We start from the raw sequence: 16,803 nt of genomic DNA on the forward strand, positions 1-16,803 counted from the left end.
ACAGTGTGCTGATTTTCCATTAAAATCCTTTTTTTGGTGGTGTTGTTGGAGAAAACAGGGGGGGTAAATGCAATACCAAATCCAACAGTTGGTGGTGGAAGCTTGTCAAGAGCCTTCACTGAGATTCCACCCAAAGACCCCCGTATTCACTCCTCATTGTCTTGGCCTCCTGCTCTGCCCTCTTTATGAAAATAAAGGCAACCCAGGATTTAAAGGTCAAGTCCAAACAAAAGCTGACAGTCCCCAAAGGCTGAGGTGTTTTTAATTGACATTTCTGTCTTTGTCCCCTGACCATAAAGAGGAGGAGAGAAAATAGTCTTTTCTCTAATATACTAAATTACTACTAAATGAGACCTGTGGAAAAAGAAAAAAAATAAAATAAAATAGGGCTGTGGGGTGTAACCAGGTTCCACCAGCTTGAGGGAATCCCCTTGTTAGGAAGCTATGGGGGTAGTGTTGAAGGGCCGTGAAGTGCTTACTCCGCCATAAAGGAGGGAAGGCTCAGGCACAAATCCTCACACAGAAGCGGCCTCTCTCCATAGAGAGAGATAAACCAGTTAGGGCTTTGTTTATGAAGTTTCACTTTATTCCCCCCTGACAACCATTTAGACAATGACTATGGGGAAATGTCCCTCTGAGAAAGAGCAACAATAGTCAAGATCAGCAGCTTTTCTAAGCAGCTAATTCTGTGATAAAAAAGAGTGCAGATCTTCCTTCCTGGAAGCATTAGAAACTGCCTAATGAAAGACACCTGAACAAGAGCAGAGAGAAGCCTAAACAAAGGTGCTTTGTCCAAATGATGCCACCTTTGTCCACCAACACAATCACTTACCACTTTCTGGTCCTTTCTGAAATACTTTGCATACTATATATACTCAGTCCATGTCATGTCTTGCTCCGTTTCATTTAAGTGATAGTCTTTCTTAGAAAGCTTTGTTCTAAATATATGAAAAACTGCATAGAACAAATTTAAGTGAGAATAAATCTGAAAAAAAAAAAAAAAAAACATCTGGATGGCATGTCTGTCTTGGGAAATATTTTTTTCTGATATTTAAAGGATAAGAATTACCTACTGATGACTGTTCTTCAAAATCTTTTTTAACATTTGGTGTTCCCCAAAGCGTGACACTTGCTCTGTTTTTATTTTATGTACATCCCTTATCAAGTTTTTTTTTCCCAGTGTTTCTATTACATCTTTTATCATTTGTAGGCAGACAATATTCAGGTGTACTCAGTCTGTCTTTTGTTGTTGATTGTGTCATTCAATAGATTATCCACTTTGTTCCTATTCCAATAAAGACGTGGCAAAAAGTTGCCTTTATCTAAATTACATGACTTTCTATGTCAACAATAATTGATTATATCAGTATTCTACATAAAACAACTTGAAAGGCAACCACGACTTTTCTCAACTAAAAATTGAGAAAAGTCATTTAAAATCTTCCAGGCTGCCTTATATTCCACTTTTACTATTGAGTTTCTGATTTTCTCTCAGATACTGAAGATTTTTATCTTCAGTATCTTATGTTGTGCATTGGTTTGTGACCATCTCTGCAAAAAAACAAAAAAACAAAAAACAAAAACAAAACAACAACTCTCAAGTAAACAATTTATCATTTAAAATAGTCTTCAGTCATGATATGCTTAACTCTTAAGACCTTTTAGGACCCAAGCATCCTTTACAAAGTTGTTGTTTTCCTTCATCTTATTATCAAAACGAGGGGAACGATTGCAGACAAAACTCTTTTGTGCATATGATCTTTTGTGCTTTCAGCATTTAAGATGGCTTTTGTATACAGCGAGATGGGTATCTGCCACAAACATCACTCAGGCATTGTGGAGGGGGGATTCATTTTCAGCTCGCCTTTGTTCTATTCTTTGGCCTGAACCAAGGAGCCACGCCTGCTCCTCTACCTTGAATTGTGTGGCAAACATTCCCTTCTTTGTGGCGCTAGGTGCATGAGCTAGCTCATCTCTGCAGGCTTTCGTGGGAGATGGCTGTCACGGTGGCGGGGTCACATTTGGTAACCCAACCAGGTTGTGCTCTAGGGTGGCCGTTTGCTACTGGGCCAACGAGACTGTAAACGGGTAAGAAAACTGTGCTCAGATGGGAAAGTCCTTTTTTTTTGGATCTCTTCCACAAACGCCTCCTCTACATGCTGCTATAGCTACCTTCACTCAATATGCCCTTGTTATGCCCTCCTTGGCTCCCTAATGTTTCCTTCTATCATCATGACGCTTTATTTCTTTTCTGATCCCCTTTCACCCAATAACTTTTAGTCTCCATACACATTTTTTTCTTTTTGAAGACTTGTGTTGTGTCACACAGAGGGAGCCACGCCCTGAGCCTGTGTGCACACTTTTTATTAAATCTGTTCAGGCGCTGGGCTGCGCTGCCGAGTAATCCTACAGTAATTGTTTCCAGATTAGGGGACCCGGACCACAAAGCAGGTTTAGCCAGGCATGAAATGGCCTCCCAGCACCGCAGCACCGGCAACCAGACCTGCCGAGGTGCGACTCACCTGGGTAAAGTCCACAAACGTCCACGGAAGAAGAGAGTCTAAGTAGCCAATGTCCTTTGAAAACCTGTTGAGAATTCTCCCTGGGAAACAAAACAAAAACAAAAAGAATCAGACAAAGCCAGAACTGCTGGATATTTTCAAAAAACCTGCTCAAATAAACATCCATGCCTGGGAAAAATTTTCACCTACGCTCTAATTTTGTAGTTTGAACTACAAATGTAGGTCAAACGCAGATATGTTCAATCCATTTTTTTTTATTTCAACAGAGGATCCGTTTCAATATTCACCTCAGATTCAACAGCGCAGAGCTGAGAGACTGAGATGAAAAGCATTCGCCCCATCTAGTTTAAACAATGAATCATTATTTGGGCAGCATTTCATAAAGACTGGCCTACTGTTGAATGAACATGTGAGGGAGCCTTTTGTCTGCAAACAAAAGGGCAACAGAAGCTGCGTACCTGCCTTTATGCTCCAACTGGCAGTGTCAGTGACATTAATTGAGTTGCCTCCAATCTGCTCAGGTGTTCATTATTTTGGAGGGCGCTCTGTAGGTGCAGTGGCAGCCCTTTCATTGTTATCCCATTAGCAACTTTGCTACCTTATTCTGATCCTGCGGTACACACAACTACACTTCCAGGTGCTTTCACACAGAGTTTACCGCAGGGTCAATCCCTGCAGTGCATTCCGTACAACCTATTCACTCGGTCTCTAAAGGATGCAGATAAACTGAGAGGTAGACTACAGAATGTGGCAACAACTGAACAGGACTGAGGCAGCTTTCCCCAAAAATAGTAACTCCACAGTTACGTCATATTGCTTCAATTTACATCTGAAAATGAATCTTTTCTGGTTAAACATACACAACTGAAATCAGACATTTACACACTTTATAAACATTTTTTTTCACCTTCTGACATTAAATCAGACTAAACTTTTCCTACTGAGGTAATTTAGGATTACTAAGTAACATAATTTTCAACTCAATTCAATTCAATTTAAAAGTATTTTATTTATCCCAAAAGTAAATTATGTCTTCATAACCAATATCATCCAAATATCTCCTAAGATTTGTTGAGGACGTTGACGCTGTGGGAAGGAAGGATCGCTGGCTGCTGTCAGTTTTGCAGCAAATCAGAAGAGCTCTCTGACTGAACATGAATGACAGTCTAATGACTGTCCTGACCTGCTGATAGCTCAATTTACAGACAGTAGAAAAAACATATCCCACAGTGACAGGTTATGGAAGGCCCAATCAGTTATTGGCAAGCACTGCTTATCCACTCCATTTGTTTTTGCAGCTCCTCTTTAAATCTCTGTATGGATGGTTAGAAAGCCACACAGAGAGAAATCTGCTCTGTTATATGATCTTTGCTCATTATGATCAATAAAAAAGATGATTTGAACCTCGCCCTCCTCTCTCTGCTGGTCCTGCTCTACAGCTATGATGTCTCCTTATCAAACTACTTTTTAAAGTCAGACTTTCACATACATTGAGATTACTGCGCCTTGGGAGATTTGGAAAAGCCTGTATGAAAATATAGTGGATTTCCAAGCTTCTGAACTTTTGAGTTAATTGTGGATGCATGTTATGCGACATATACATTACATGTGTGACATCATGGAAAAATTGGTGCAAATTAGCCAAGGTGTAAGGAAGGGAATTGTAGATCTCCAAGTCTGAGTCAGACTTTTGGTACAATTTCCAGATGTACCAAACATCAATGAAGGTCTCAAAATGAAACTATTTTGTGTTTTGAGTATCTATCCCAGAATAAAAGCAAAAGACCTTGCGCAAATGCTCACAAAAGATGGTAAGATAGTTTCATTACCCACATTGAAATGAATCGTGGACTGAAAGACCATTTAGTAAGGAAGAAACCGTTACTCCAAAAGAAACTAGCAGCACCATGCTACACTGTGCAAATCCAGGTTTATATCCTGGTAAAACCCAAACGTTTCAATTCACTTGAGTAAAAATGTATATTCAAGTATTAACACCTTAGGTTGTCTGAGAATATTACAAATTCATAAAATCTATATTTTGCAATGAATTTACCAAAACTGACTTGAAACTCTAAATTTACAAAGAAGCAGACTACATGGCATTCAGTAGTGTAGGACGGATGTGAGGAGAAGCAGGGTGGGACGCTGGCAGGATGTGGTGGCATGGTACTACATAGGCATGGTAAAACCATGGCATCGCTGACCTAAAAGTTGCCTCCCAGCTTCCAGTCAGTCCTATGGAGGAGGGCCCTGTAATCACCTCTCTCCACGGCCATAAGCAGCTTACAGCTTTATCCAAAACGCCGCTCCCGCCTAAAAAACATGCATGCAGACAAGGCCGGGCTCCCCATAACAGCCATTGCATAAACCCAGCCAGAGCATTATTCCCCCGCAACAACCCAGCAATGCTCCAAATCAACACTGATTCAAAGTCAAGTGGCGTAAGCATGTTGTACACTTAGAGGCAGACTAATCTTATTCACAGTGTGAGTGCCCCTTTAGCATACAGACATCCCGAGGGGAGGGTTCAAGCAAGCAAGGGGGTAGAGCTGCTACCACACCAATGTAAGATACTGCTGCTTTTCATCTGGGAACAGGGGGAGGACTTGCCAAACTGTGTTTGTTAAATATATTCAATAATATTTTATGTAATTTCACTGTCTGAGCCATAAATGACCTAAATCCATGCATATCTGACAAACAATGCCAATGAAAAAAAAAAGGAAAAAAGAAACAGGATTGGTTTCTCTGGGTTACATCATACCATGGTTGGAGGGTGTTGGAGCATCCAGCGTCAGACGGGTATCAGCTGTTTGACAAGCGGCTCAGTTAACAGAGTTCTACTGGGGATGAGGCAAAGACCCTTCTCTGTCTGTCCAGACTATGGAGGGGATACATTACAGTGATGTAGTTACACAAAGACATTCACTGCATGGAAATGCCTATGAGGTAAGATCAGCATGGGACAGTGGCTTCAATCACTCTAGGTGGTTGTCAACAATATCACCTATTGTGTAGAGTGGGGTATAGACATTTCAGGATATCAGCAGCATTAGTATCAAACAATTTCTCATGCTTTGAGACTCCAAGGGTGATTTGCACCACTTTTCAGGCTCAGAAAATATCAAGCGCTCCCAATGAAGGTGGCCTCTTAAGGTGGAGATATTAGGTGAGCAGGGCCCCCAATCACTTTTAAAGAAGTGGAACAGTGGGGTCCGACTCGAGTGGGGCTGTGTAGCAAATCGCTGTTCCCTGTAAACATCAAGATAAGGCGACGACTCAGAGCCGCTCCATGTGTGGGCCCCAGTGCAGTTGGAGGGGCTTTTCAGTGAGCAGAGTGTGATAATAAAGTAATACCAGGGAGGGGGCTGCCAAGGCTGGAGGTGGCACGGCTCACCTGCACTTCCATGAAGGGCCCACAGGCCTGGGGCAGCCTCCCACCGCCGGCGCCTTGCTGCCAATACTAATACATTCTAAATCCATTCTCTTCGCTCACACCGCCAGGCTTCTGCAATCTCCTCTCCTTTCCTTTCATGCAATTAAATAGTGGAAGTGCCGAGCGAGGGGGAGCCCTATCAGCCATGCTGCACACACACGCGCGGCTCCATCTCCACATTCAATTTACACACTTCGATATCATCATCCTCTCTGCAGTACTTCCTTCACTTTCACTCTTAACACTCTTGCATTCCAGACCTGAAATACAGACATTAAAAACACTGCCTCTGTAGACACAATTAGAATCTCACAGCTTTGCCCACAGAAGATCTAATGTTCCCTGCGTCAACAGTAACTGAGTGACACCCAGCTCTGAGATGGCCCACCATGCTGATGCAAAATGGGAACAGGAGATGCTGATGTATGTGTGTGTGTGTGTGTGTGTGTGTGTGTGTGTGTGTGTGTGTGTGTGTGTGTGTGTGTGTGTGCGTGTGTGTGTGTTGACTGAAACTCCACTCCTTGACTGTGTTGATGAGCTGAAGCCTCGGCCTGCAGTCTCTGAGGGGATTAGCCCACTCAATGACACCAAATTACAGGGATCAACATTAGCTTGACACATTCACTGCTGTCTGTGCAGCTCTAACTGCATTTGGATGAACAGCCGTAATAAGATAGTATGACTACATTTGGGCAACAGCAATATTTAAATCTAGAGAAATTTGCATACGCACCAAAAAAAAACCCTGCTGGTTTACTTTGTTAACCCAAATGCCAGGTTTATGCTGTTGGACAGATTAGGTAAGATGAAAAACGGAATGGTAAACATATAGTGTATGAAGACGGTGTGAGTGGGTTGTCTTTACGATTTTAGTTCACTCTAAAGAAAGTGTTTGTTCAGGTAGTGTTGGCCTATTATCTGCTAACTATATAGTGTTAGTTACGTATGATTAACATTCACGCACTGACAAGACAATTGTCCATAGAGTCAATGAAGGTGCACTTAAAACCATTGGGTTATTCTTTTAATCCAAATGCTGGGGTTATATATACTGTTAGATTAGAAGGTAGTCTAAATCAAACATTGTGACAAAAATTGTGATCCAGTTTGTCGTTAGGAGGGAGAAACGTTATGATCATTATTCCCAAAAAGCCATTTTGCTGGATGACACTACTTCATTGAGCCTACCTTACAGGATGAAATATAAACTGTTAAGATGCTAAAATTATTCTATTAAGTTGTGTTAATGATATTAGTTCACTCTAAAGGTTAGGCAGTGATTAAATTAGCCTGGTGATAAAGTTAGCTAGTGCATGCTTATGCTAGCAATGTTCATTATTTACACTTTGACCAAATAATTGGTCATAAAGTAAACACAAATAATAAAAACAGCTGTGTTTAACCCAAATGTTGGGTCAATGCTGTTGAAGCAGAGTTTGCACAGATTAAACCAAACATTTAGTCAAAAACTGACATGGCTTGTTAAGCTTGAGAAGAGAAAAGGAGCTACAGTATATCACCATTTTGAAAAATGGAAAGAAATGAACAAAGTAATTGAAGATTTTTCACAGGATGAAATATGAAATGGTAAGATGGTAAAATTATGCTATATAATATTGTTAGTGTAAATTACTTTAGTTCACAATAAAGATTGTGTTTGTTCATTTAGAATATCAGCTTTATATCTGTTAAGCAGGTAAGCTAATACACACTAAAGATATGTAATATCCCCACTTTAACCTAAAATGGTGAAAGTAAATAATAATCACTTAACTGACTTACACTAGTCCTGTTACCAAAATGTGGCGCATGTTACTGCAAAAACGTATACTCTCACAATTAAAATAGCACTTAACAACATTGTGGAATGTCAAAAATAGGCAATCTTTTTTTTAAGTAAATCGTATTCAGTAAGTGCATTTTAAAATTCATGTAAAATTATTTGAATTGTTTTTATTAGTTACCATAATAGTTTGTGTCAAATACATATGAAAAGTTATGTTTTTTGCAGGATCAAAATACTCACCAGTAAAAACACCAGTGCGTTTTCGCTGCTAAGTAAAAACCCAGCAGTTTTTACTCAACTTAGAAAAGTATGTGCTGAAGTATCAACTGAGATGATTTTCAGTATGATTAGGTAGTTTTAAAAATAAATATCCTAAATAAATTTAATTAAACGTATCTTTTTTAGTTCAAAAGTTGAAACCATGTGTCTGTTACATAGTTACGAGAAATACTATATATAAGAAATTTAATTCCGAAGTTTTCTCTTTTCATCAGGGATCCTGAGAATTTGCACTTTCACAAACAAGTGATCTCAAGATATTTTTTCAGCTACAAGTTAGCTAGTGAAAAGGTTCATATTAAAATTTTAACCAAAGCACTGGTTATAAAGTAAATATTTTATCCAATATTATATAAAATTTGTCCTCCAGATTCAATTGTTTCATCAATAAGTCTAACTTAGTGGAGCACACCAAAGATCGGCAGTGCATCCCCTCAATTAATGCACATCATTTTGCACCTTTTAATACACTGTATTCAAATGTTCCAAGATTGACAGATCTCTGAACTTGGAAGGTTTTGATGCAAACATAGAACGAGTTTCAAAAGTGATGGTCGAATGCCCTGGAAATGACTTGTCAAATAAAAAAAGTGTAACTTCTCAGGAGACACAGATCAAATGCAGACATTATGTGGTTGTTGTACTTTATTATCTGCACATTTTTAATGTACAGGTAAACTAAAAATATAAATCAGACATGTGCAAATGATCATTGTCCTTGCCAATACTGATTTCCCTTTTACTTTTAGGTTTGACTTACAGTTTTTTTTTAAGGACAAAAACACAAAAATAAAGTAAAAAAGGTGTTGCAGGTTCTTTGGTAGCAGTAAAAGTTGTGAAAGAATAATACCTTTATCCCTAGTTATACAACCAAGCTTCATCTGACTTCAACTAAACAATAACAAAAATGTGTCAGTCTCCAACAATAATGGCTAGTTCTGATTTTAGTATTTTTAATAAATAGGAAAAAATATTATTTCTTTTAGCTTTTGACCTAACTGCTTTTTAGAGCAGATCAAGGCAACATTGGCCAGCTAACTTATAAACCTCTATCAAAAAAAATAATGTTAATAGTAAAATATTTTAGGGGATGAAAATCTAACATGGTCTCCTAACCTAGTATCCTAAGTCCAGCCCATAATCTATCTATGTTGTGTTAAATCAACTCATGTCTGGATTGGTCCAGAACCCAAGGCTGGCATAACTCCATTTGGGTTTTTAATCTGACCAATAGAAAAACCACAGATGGAGTCAAAAGGTGCATATTATTTTAGCGGGTACAGCTAAAGCGCTTCTTCGTCAATCCTACCTCGCAATAGATGTTTTCTGTTGTAACATACTTTCACAGAATAACAAAAAAAAAAAAAAACACCTTTATGCAGCGGCACTCACAATGGTAACCTTTAACTCAGAGGGCCGCTATCAAACACAAGGCCTTTTTCCAGCGGCAGCAACACACCTATCACTTACACGTGTAAACAGCTGTCAAGTCCTCCACAGACGCACAGCTACAAATTGCAGAGACTTATTGCGAGAGTGGTGAATGCGGAAAAGGTGATGGAAGTGACAGTTATTGTGTGAGTGAAAAGAATGTTCAGACAGTGGCAAAACACTGGGAGGAAAGTGACAGCAACTGTCTACAGAAGGAAAAATAAAGAAAAACTGCAGAAGAAACATCCAATAACTTCAGATTTCTTTTTTCTAATGTGACAATAATTTATAATATAGTGTATAATTATTAACAGTTATTCAATTTCAGTTTTATTTCTGATAAATGCTAAGACAGTTGCCAGTCAATCCAGTCAAACATAAGTGCTGTTTGCCAGTTTGGAGGCCAAGTTGTGACAACTGGACTGGCCACACAATGGCCTACTGATAACAGTACAACAGCAATCAGATAGCGTCTGTTAAGCCTCTCCTTTGCTGCTCTATTAAACAGATCATTACATTATTCGAAGTGTTTGCTCTCCTCAGTGTTATAAAGATTACCGAGCAAGGCACACCCAGATAAGCGAGTCAGGCAGTCCGATGCGTAATGCAAACAGCGGTAGCTGAAAAACAAAACCGAAAGATTAAGACGTGCCGGGTTCTCTCCATACGCGGCGCTGCGAAAGGAAAAGCTTTCGCGCTTATACACCCACCTCTTAATGCCAGTGGAAACCGCGAGCTGCAGAACACCCTCAAATCATATTTAGATTTGTGTTACCGGCTTATTATGACTCATTATACAGATACAAGTTGCCCTTCTTGTGGAGAATTCCCACCCGACCCGATTGTGCTGTACACTCATGTCACTATGAGGAGATTAGGCTGCGTAATTATCTCCTGACAGGTGAACAATGCAACAGAAAAAAACTGAAGTTATCAAAGTGGGCCACTTGATAGTTGACTTTGGATTTGAGTGACAGGCTGTGGTAATATTCCTTAACCTAATTAAAAGAGGTCTTAAATTATTCTTGAAAAAGAAATGTAGGGCAAATTATAAACAATAGGCAAAAACATGTTTTTATATATTATAAATAAATAAAGAAAAACGGGTGCTTTTCTGACTTATTTAGACTGTTTACTCACTTTTTATATCACCCCTGTCTGCCCACTCCAGTGAGCCAGCAGCAGTCCACACAAAAGCTAACGAAATGATAAAAATGTCTGACACGGTGCACAAGACAAATATGTCTGTATTTGTACAGCTCCAATCCAAACCCTACATTGTCTAAGATCTGCTGTTCTGCAAACATTGTTTACTCAATCTAGCTGTTTGCTCTTTTGTAAAGCCTCACAGTAAAGATGATAACGCTCTCACTTGTCGATTTAAATACCTTACATGCTGAAAAATCTTAAATCTTATCACAAGAATGTGGAGTTAGTGTAATATTTATGAAGCTAGACCAGCCTCACAAAAAGGATTAAATCTAATAAAATGACAACAAATTGCAATTATATTTTTTCTACAGAAAAGTTTTAGATTCTTTAATAAACATTCATTTAAGTTATTTGTTAAGATAAACATTAAAAAAAAAAGAAACAACATAAATTCTACAGGGAGCGAAAGCCCCCTATTTTTCAGGCTAACATTTTAAATTGAAAAGATTACATCATATAAAAACTTAACAGTCATGACAAACAAGAAAGATGAAGGGAGAGCTGGTAGGTGTTTTAAAGTGGAACAGAAGCCATGTCGCAGAAAGGTAGCAGTCTGCCCTCTAGTGGTGCTGTGTAACAGCAGCGCTCAATGTCCTCGACTCCTGATGGTTTCATCGTTCGAATGCATCATGTCGAAACAGAAATCAGAGCTTCGTTTGCTTGTATGTGCGCTTACCGGTTGGGTTGGTATCAAAAAAGTGGATGGAAGTCCGGAGAATGGCCCTGAACATGTTGTTGTGAAGGGTTTGTGCAGACTTCACCAGGACATTGAAGAAAACCAAACTGCGAATGAAGCCCAACACAACTGAGGTGGCTGTTAAAGCTGGAAAAAAAAAAATACACAAAGAAGAAATGTGTGAAATGTATTACAGAATGATTAAAGTAAAATAGGATTTTTCTCATATGGTGTATTAATGGAGTCTTCAATATTTTATGGCAGATAAATTTGTTGGTGAAATGTGTGAGTATATGTGAGGATTCCTAGTATTTGAATGCTTTTCATAGTAATAAAAGTATTACTTTGATTTAATATAATTTGTTTGTGTGGTAAGTAATGCAGGTATTTCTGGATGTGATCAAATAAATAAGATAAATGTGTTAAAATTGCTTGTTAGCACAAGTAGCAAACCAGTCAATCATATGCATTTAGGTATCCACGGACAGAGAAGACAACTTGCTGAAGTTCAGACCAACATAAGAATCTGGTGGACAGGGGATGTAGGTGCCTTTAGTCATGGCATTTGGTTGCAAGCTGGACTGGTCTGAGTATTTCAACAACTGGGATTTTTCAGGGTTACAGAGAACTGTTTGAAAAATAGAAAATATCCAATCAGGGCAGTTGTGAAGGATCAAAATTACTTGTTGATGCCATACAAGAATGGACAGACTAATGCTAAGTGAGAAGCAGTAGGTGCTTCGTCTCTTGGTTAAGATCACGGAACTGAGCCTATAGATTGCAATCAACAAAAACTGGACAAAAACACATTAGAAAAGCATTGTGTGGTCCAATGATTCCCAATTGTTGCTCTCTGTATCCATCCCTTCTTGATGGCTACATCCAGCGAGATATGAAGTCGATAAATGAGCCAGGTCAACCCTATAAAGCGGCCGGGGACTGTTTATAACCCAGCATATTTTTGATCTGCTGGCATGCTGGACACACTGCCTGGTCCTTTACTTTTTTACCCACCAACATAAGGTGTTTCTCCAAGGTTTATATTAGGACCTCTACTTTTTGCTTTTAATATAAATAGCTTTTGTAAGACAATTTATTACTAGATATGAAAATCATGTACATCATTGTTCTCTGCATGCTGCTGCTAAATATTCATGGTAGTTTGTCCATAATCTTTCACACTGGATGTTTACACTCCTGGTGCAGGGCTTTTTTTTTTCAAATGTCTGTCATAAGAGTCAGAAGGGAATATTGTGAAACAGCTATATAAATATATAGCACCTGCTTCCTTGAATAAAAAACTAAATAAAAAGTGACAGAACTGGTTTTAGTCCACTTTAATGGAGTAAGCAAGGATTATCCGAGTCAAGGTCAATGTTTTTGGTATTAATACTTAAAACTACAGTTTTTTTGGTACACTGACTTATAACGAATATTAACTAGAGTTATTTTGTGTTTTATTAGACATTGTTTCATTGAGTTTTTTTGCATGTTTTAGTCATTTTGTGCCAAACCTCTTTTTAAATTACACCCAATTAGACTTACACTGAATAGTGTACTTTGTTATTATTAATATTAGTAATAAAGGTATCAATAATAGTGATTGTAACAAAAACTAGCATTTCTAATATATGTATTAGTACATTATATTATTAGTATTATCTACAATTTTGGTTTTGTTATGTGTGAGTACTATTTTCTAAAAAAGCCATGAAATAAATGACTTGTATATCAATGCAGAACAATCCTATCTATGCACCTCTTCCAAAGCAATATCTATTTATTTATGAATCATACAGGTATCTTTTTTATCTGTTACGCATTTTCTACGTTTTACTGCTGAGAGCACAAAACCTGAAAAAAAAAATGAAGAGGCTGAGAGAAACAAGAAGATAACTGGGGGAATAGAGGAGCAGAAAGGAAAGAAAAGTCCTCCTATCTCACTGTACAGCTGAGACCCATGTAAACATACATTGGGCCTTGAAGGCCCTGGGCCACAGCCAAAGAACTGTGGATCTGCTCAGTGAACGACTGCAGCATTCAAAATACACAAAGAGCAATGAGAGCTCAGCGAGCTTCACCTGCGTAAATGCCTAGGTACAGGTCAAGGTCCAGATGCTGAGGGAAGCTGCCATTGAGGTGCTCAGTCACACTGGTGTACTTCTGTTCAGAGGCCCTGCGAGTCAGCCGCCAAAAGCCAAGAAATTCCCAACAAAAAAAAAAACAAAAAAAAACACAACAAAGATAGTGGGAGAAAAAAAAGAAAACAACAACAACACAGCATCAGGGCACCAAACACAACACATTTATATTGTGAAGCTCAAGGTTGGTTTCAGTAAGCGACAGACAAAATCAGGTAAAACAGTTTTGTTCAGGCGTTTTCTACGAGATCCTCAACCACTTCCAGTCAGAGAAAATATGACTAACTTACAAAACCATCCATTCAAATTCTTGCAAGCATTCATGTTTTTTTTTTGTTTGTTTTTCAAAATTTGTAAAGACAAAAAAATCTCACCAGTGCGCAAGCCACCAGTCCTGAAGAACAAATGTAATCTAAACATAACACACAATTAAAAAAATGATTGAATATATAAACCATGCACATGTCGAAAACTTGACGCAATCACTTATTTTTTGCAAAATACATATTTGATAAAAGAAAACAATTAACTGATTGAAGAGAAACTCACGTGAGCTAGTCCATTGAGTAAAATGAGAAGCAAGAGGACCAGGACGTTGGCGCCTGCCAGGAAATATTTCACATACATGCTCAGGCCGACATTTCCTTCCACGCGACTTTCCTCCTCTACCGGCTGCACTGCCTACACATGGAAACCATAGTTTAAGCGGCATAAATCTAAAACAACCCATCTGAAAACAGGCCCACGCAGAGAGGAAGGAAAATGTGAGTATCTGCTGCTCTCTAGTGGCTAAAACGATGCACAGCAAAGCAGAGAGTTATGCTTCACCAAAGCCAGGGGATCTCCTCCTCCGTCGATCAGAGAGTAACGAGAGGAGGAAAGGGACGACATGGAGGAGTTGTCAGAGAGGGTGTAGTGGAAGGAAGAGCCAGTTCCAGGCAGTGGGGTCACGTCCTGCCTCTCCTCATCCTGGTCTTCCTTGAGAAGGGAAGTGAAGTCTATGCCAGAGCATTGCAGCTCACTGTAGGTCCCTTTTGCAACCATCTGGCCCTGAAAAACAAAAAAAAAAAAAAAAAAAAAAAAAAAGAACAAAAGATAGAGTATTTGTGGATTAAGTTAATGTTTGACTACTAATGAGTTAAAAGACTCAAAATCTCAGTAACCTGACAGGGTGTGATTTAGGTTTGAGCCTCTATGAAATCCTCATGGTACGTTAACCTTAAATTGATTTATTTAATTGATTTAAATTGATGGTATTGCAGTATTTGGCATGACTGCACAAGTTTGTGACCACAGATATTTCTAAAGCTTAAAGTACCCCCCCCCAAATACCTTGCATTGTTCAATGATGGCAGAGTCATAAAGCACACACCTCCTTTAAGACCACAATCTGATCTGCAGCCTTTAGATACTGCAGCTGATGAGTTACAAGAATACGCGGTTTCTTCCTCAGGAGTCCACAAATGCACCTGAACGGAGATTATGTGTAAGAGAAAAAAGAAATAACAACACTTTAAAATTCTAATAGAGTGATCAAAAATCCCTCTAAAGAAATCAAGAGACTAATAAAGTCACACAAAAATCAGCAATTGAGAGTTATTGCTGCTAAAGGTCCTATTAAGATGGAGTGTGGTTGTAATGTAGCGTGCTTAATTATTTTTACATGCATTTTCTGTTGTGGCTTCTTTTTTGTTAAAGAATGACAGAGAAAAATTGGTTGAAAATTTTTGTAAAGTTACTATTGGACTAAAATTAAGAACCGTTGTGAAGAGCAGCTTATTTTCTTAAGTGCTGAAACATAAATCTCTATATTTAAAAGAGCGCATTCTTTTTTTAATCGTAAGTGTAAGATGTTGATAATCAGACTCACTCCTCGAAAAGGTGCCGGCCCACTTCAGCATCTACCGCACTAAGAGGGTCATCAAGCAAGTAGATATCTGCATCACGATACACCGCTCTGAAAGCCCACAAAAATGAAGGTTGTCACTCTCACCTGTACCAAAGAAGAAGGCAAATTACCTTAAAAATATTCAGCACACCTGGCTAGGGCGACTCTTGTCTTCTGTCCTCCACTGAGGTTGACCCCTCTGTCACCAACCATGACTAAGTCACCACCAGGCATAAGATCCATGTCCTGAGACAGGAGGGAAGAAGCAACTTTAGGTAGGGATGACTTAATATCTAGCTCATATGTACAGAGACTCACTATGCCAGATTCAGAATAAGACAACAAATGAAACCAAGTCGTTTAATGGGAGCATAACAACACAGTCAAATGTGCAACAATAAGGAACATCAGGGTTCATTCTCACTCGTTTGAGAGCGCAGGCTCTCAGAACTCGATCATACTTCTTGGGGTTGAACTCGTTGCCAAACAAAATGTTGCTGCGGATAGTGCCAGGTAAAATCCACGGCTGCTGGGACGTGTAGGTCACCTCTCCTTTGACTTTGACCACACCGGTTTCCTGACTCAGTTCTCCCAGTATGGCATTCAAGAGTGAGGACTGACATGAATAAAAATGGAGATTTAAATGACAAGGCAGACACCCGCCTAGAGGAACCCCTGAAATTTTTTTTTTCATTTACCAAGGAAAAGATGTGAGTTTGGAGGCAATTAAGACAACAAACATTTTTCAGTGCAGATTTAATTATTGTTAAATTATTTAAAAGTTTAAAAACAAGACTGAAACTGTAAAAACTGAACAGACCTGACCTTTCCAGCTCCGACGGGCCCAATAATCGCCAGCAGCTGCTCAGGTTTCACTGTGAAACTCACATTCTGTAAAGTTGGTGCTTCCAGATTCTGCAATAAAGGAGCAAATAAAATGAAAACTCCATCACCTAAGCCAGAGGTTCCCAAACTGTGGGGCGCGCCCCCTAGGGGGGGAGCCGTGCCATTGCAAGGGGGCGAGGGAAGCCATCTGGATGAAAAAAAAAAAAACACAAACACTGCATGCGCTGGGTTTTTACTTTAGAATGGCAACTCTCTGTTATTCCTCTGTCAATTTGATACAGTAGAGGCTTCCACACTTCCCATAAATGTGTCCTCTGTCACTACTATCAGCAGTTAAAACTGTTTAATCCGTTGTTAACATGTCATAACCTGTTTTTCCGAGCCGCCTTTAAACGCAACATGAGCGCTGCGACGCCTGCACTGGGTTTAGACCTGTGAGGAAGTGAAGGAGACCTGCTGCTGCTGTGCAGAGCTACGCAGGTGTGTTAGAATCACGGCAGCAAACCAGAAAAACGCAAAGAACTTTTCACAGTTTTCCCCCCAAACTAACCGACTGTTGAGTAAAGCTGTTGGATACAGGTAA

General features: G+C 39.2%; 1 protein-coding gene across 7 annotated transcripts in view; it reads right to left on the minus strand.

Moving 5' to 3' along the window:
• The window catches only part of LOC103134254 (multidrug resistance-associated protein 4), a 50,590-nt gene that overhangs the window by 25,078 nt on the left and 8,709 nt on the right, over positions 1-16,803 (minus strand). For all 7 annotated transcript variants that reach the window (XM_016668613.1, XM_016668610.1, XM_007546416.2 and 4 more), the window contains 11 exons: positions 16,200-16,289; positions 15,799-15,990; positions 15,526-15,620; positions 15,357-15,443; positions 14,859-14,955; positions 14,315-14,536; positions 14,036-14,167; positions 13,861-13,898; positions 13,427-13,521; positions 11,346-11,492; positions 2,523-2,602 (listed from right to left, as the gene is read on the minus strand). In XM_016668613.1, coding sequence (XP_016524099.1) covers positions 2,523-2,602; positions 11,346-11,492; positions 13,427-13,521; positions 13,861-13,898; positions 14,036-14,167; positions 14,315-14,536; positions 14,859-14,955; positions 15,357-15,443; positions 15,526-15,620; positions 15,799-15,990; positions 16,200-16,289 — 1,275 coding nt within the window. The remainder of the gene's footprint in view (positions 1-2,522; positions 2,603-11,345; positions 11,493-13,426; positions 13,522-13,860; positions 13,899-14,035; positions 14,168-14,314; positions 14,537-14,858; positions 14,956-15,356; positions 15,444-15,525; positions 15,621-15,798; positions 15,991-16,199; positions 16,290-16,803) is intronic.

This window comes from Poecilia formosa, unplaced genomic scaffold (assembly GCF_000485575.1).
Source record: "Poecilia formosa unplaced genomic scaffold, Poecilia_formosa-5.1.2 Scaffold16, whole genome shotgun sequence".
In the NCBI taxonomy this organism is placed as follows: domain Eukaryota; kingdom Metazoa; phylum Chordata; class Actinopteri; order Cyprinodontiformes; family Poeciliidae; genus Poecilia; species Poecilia formosa.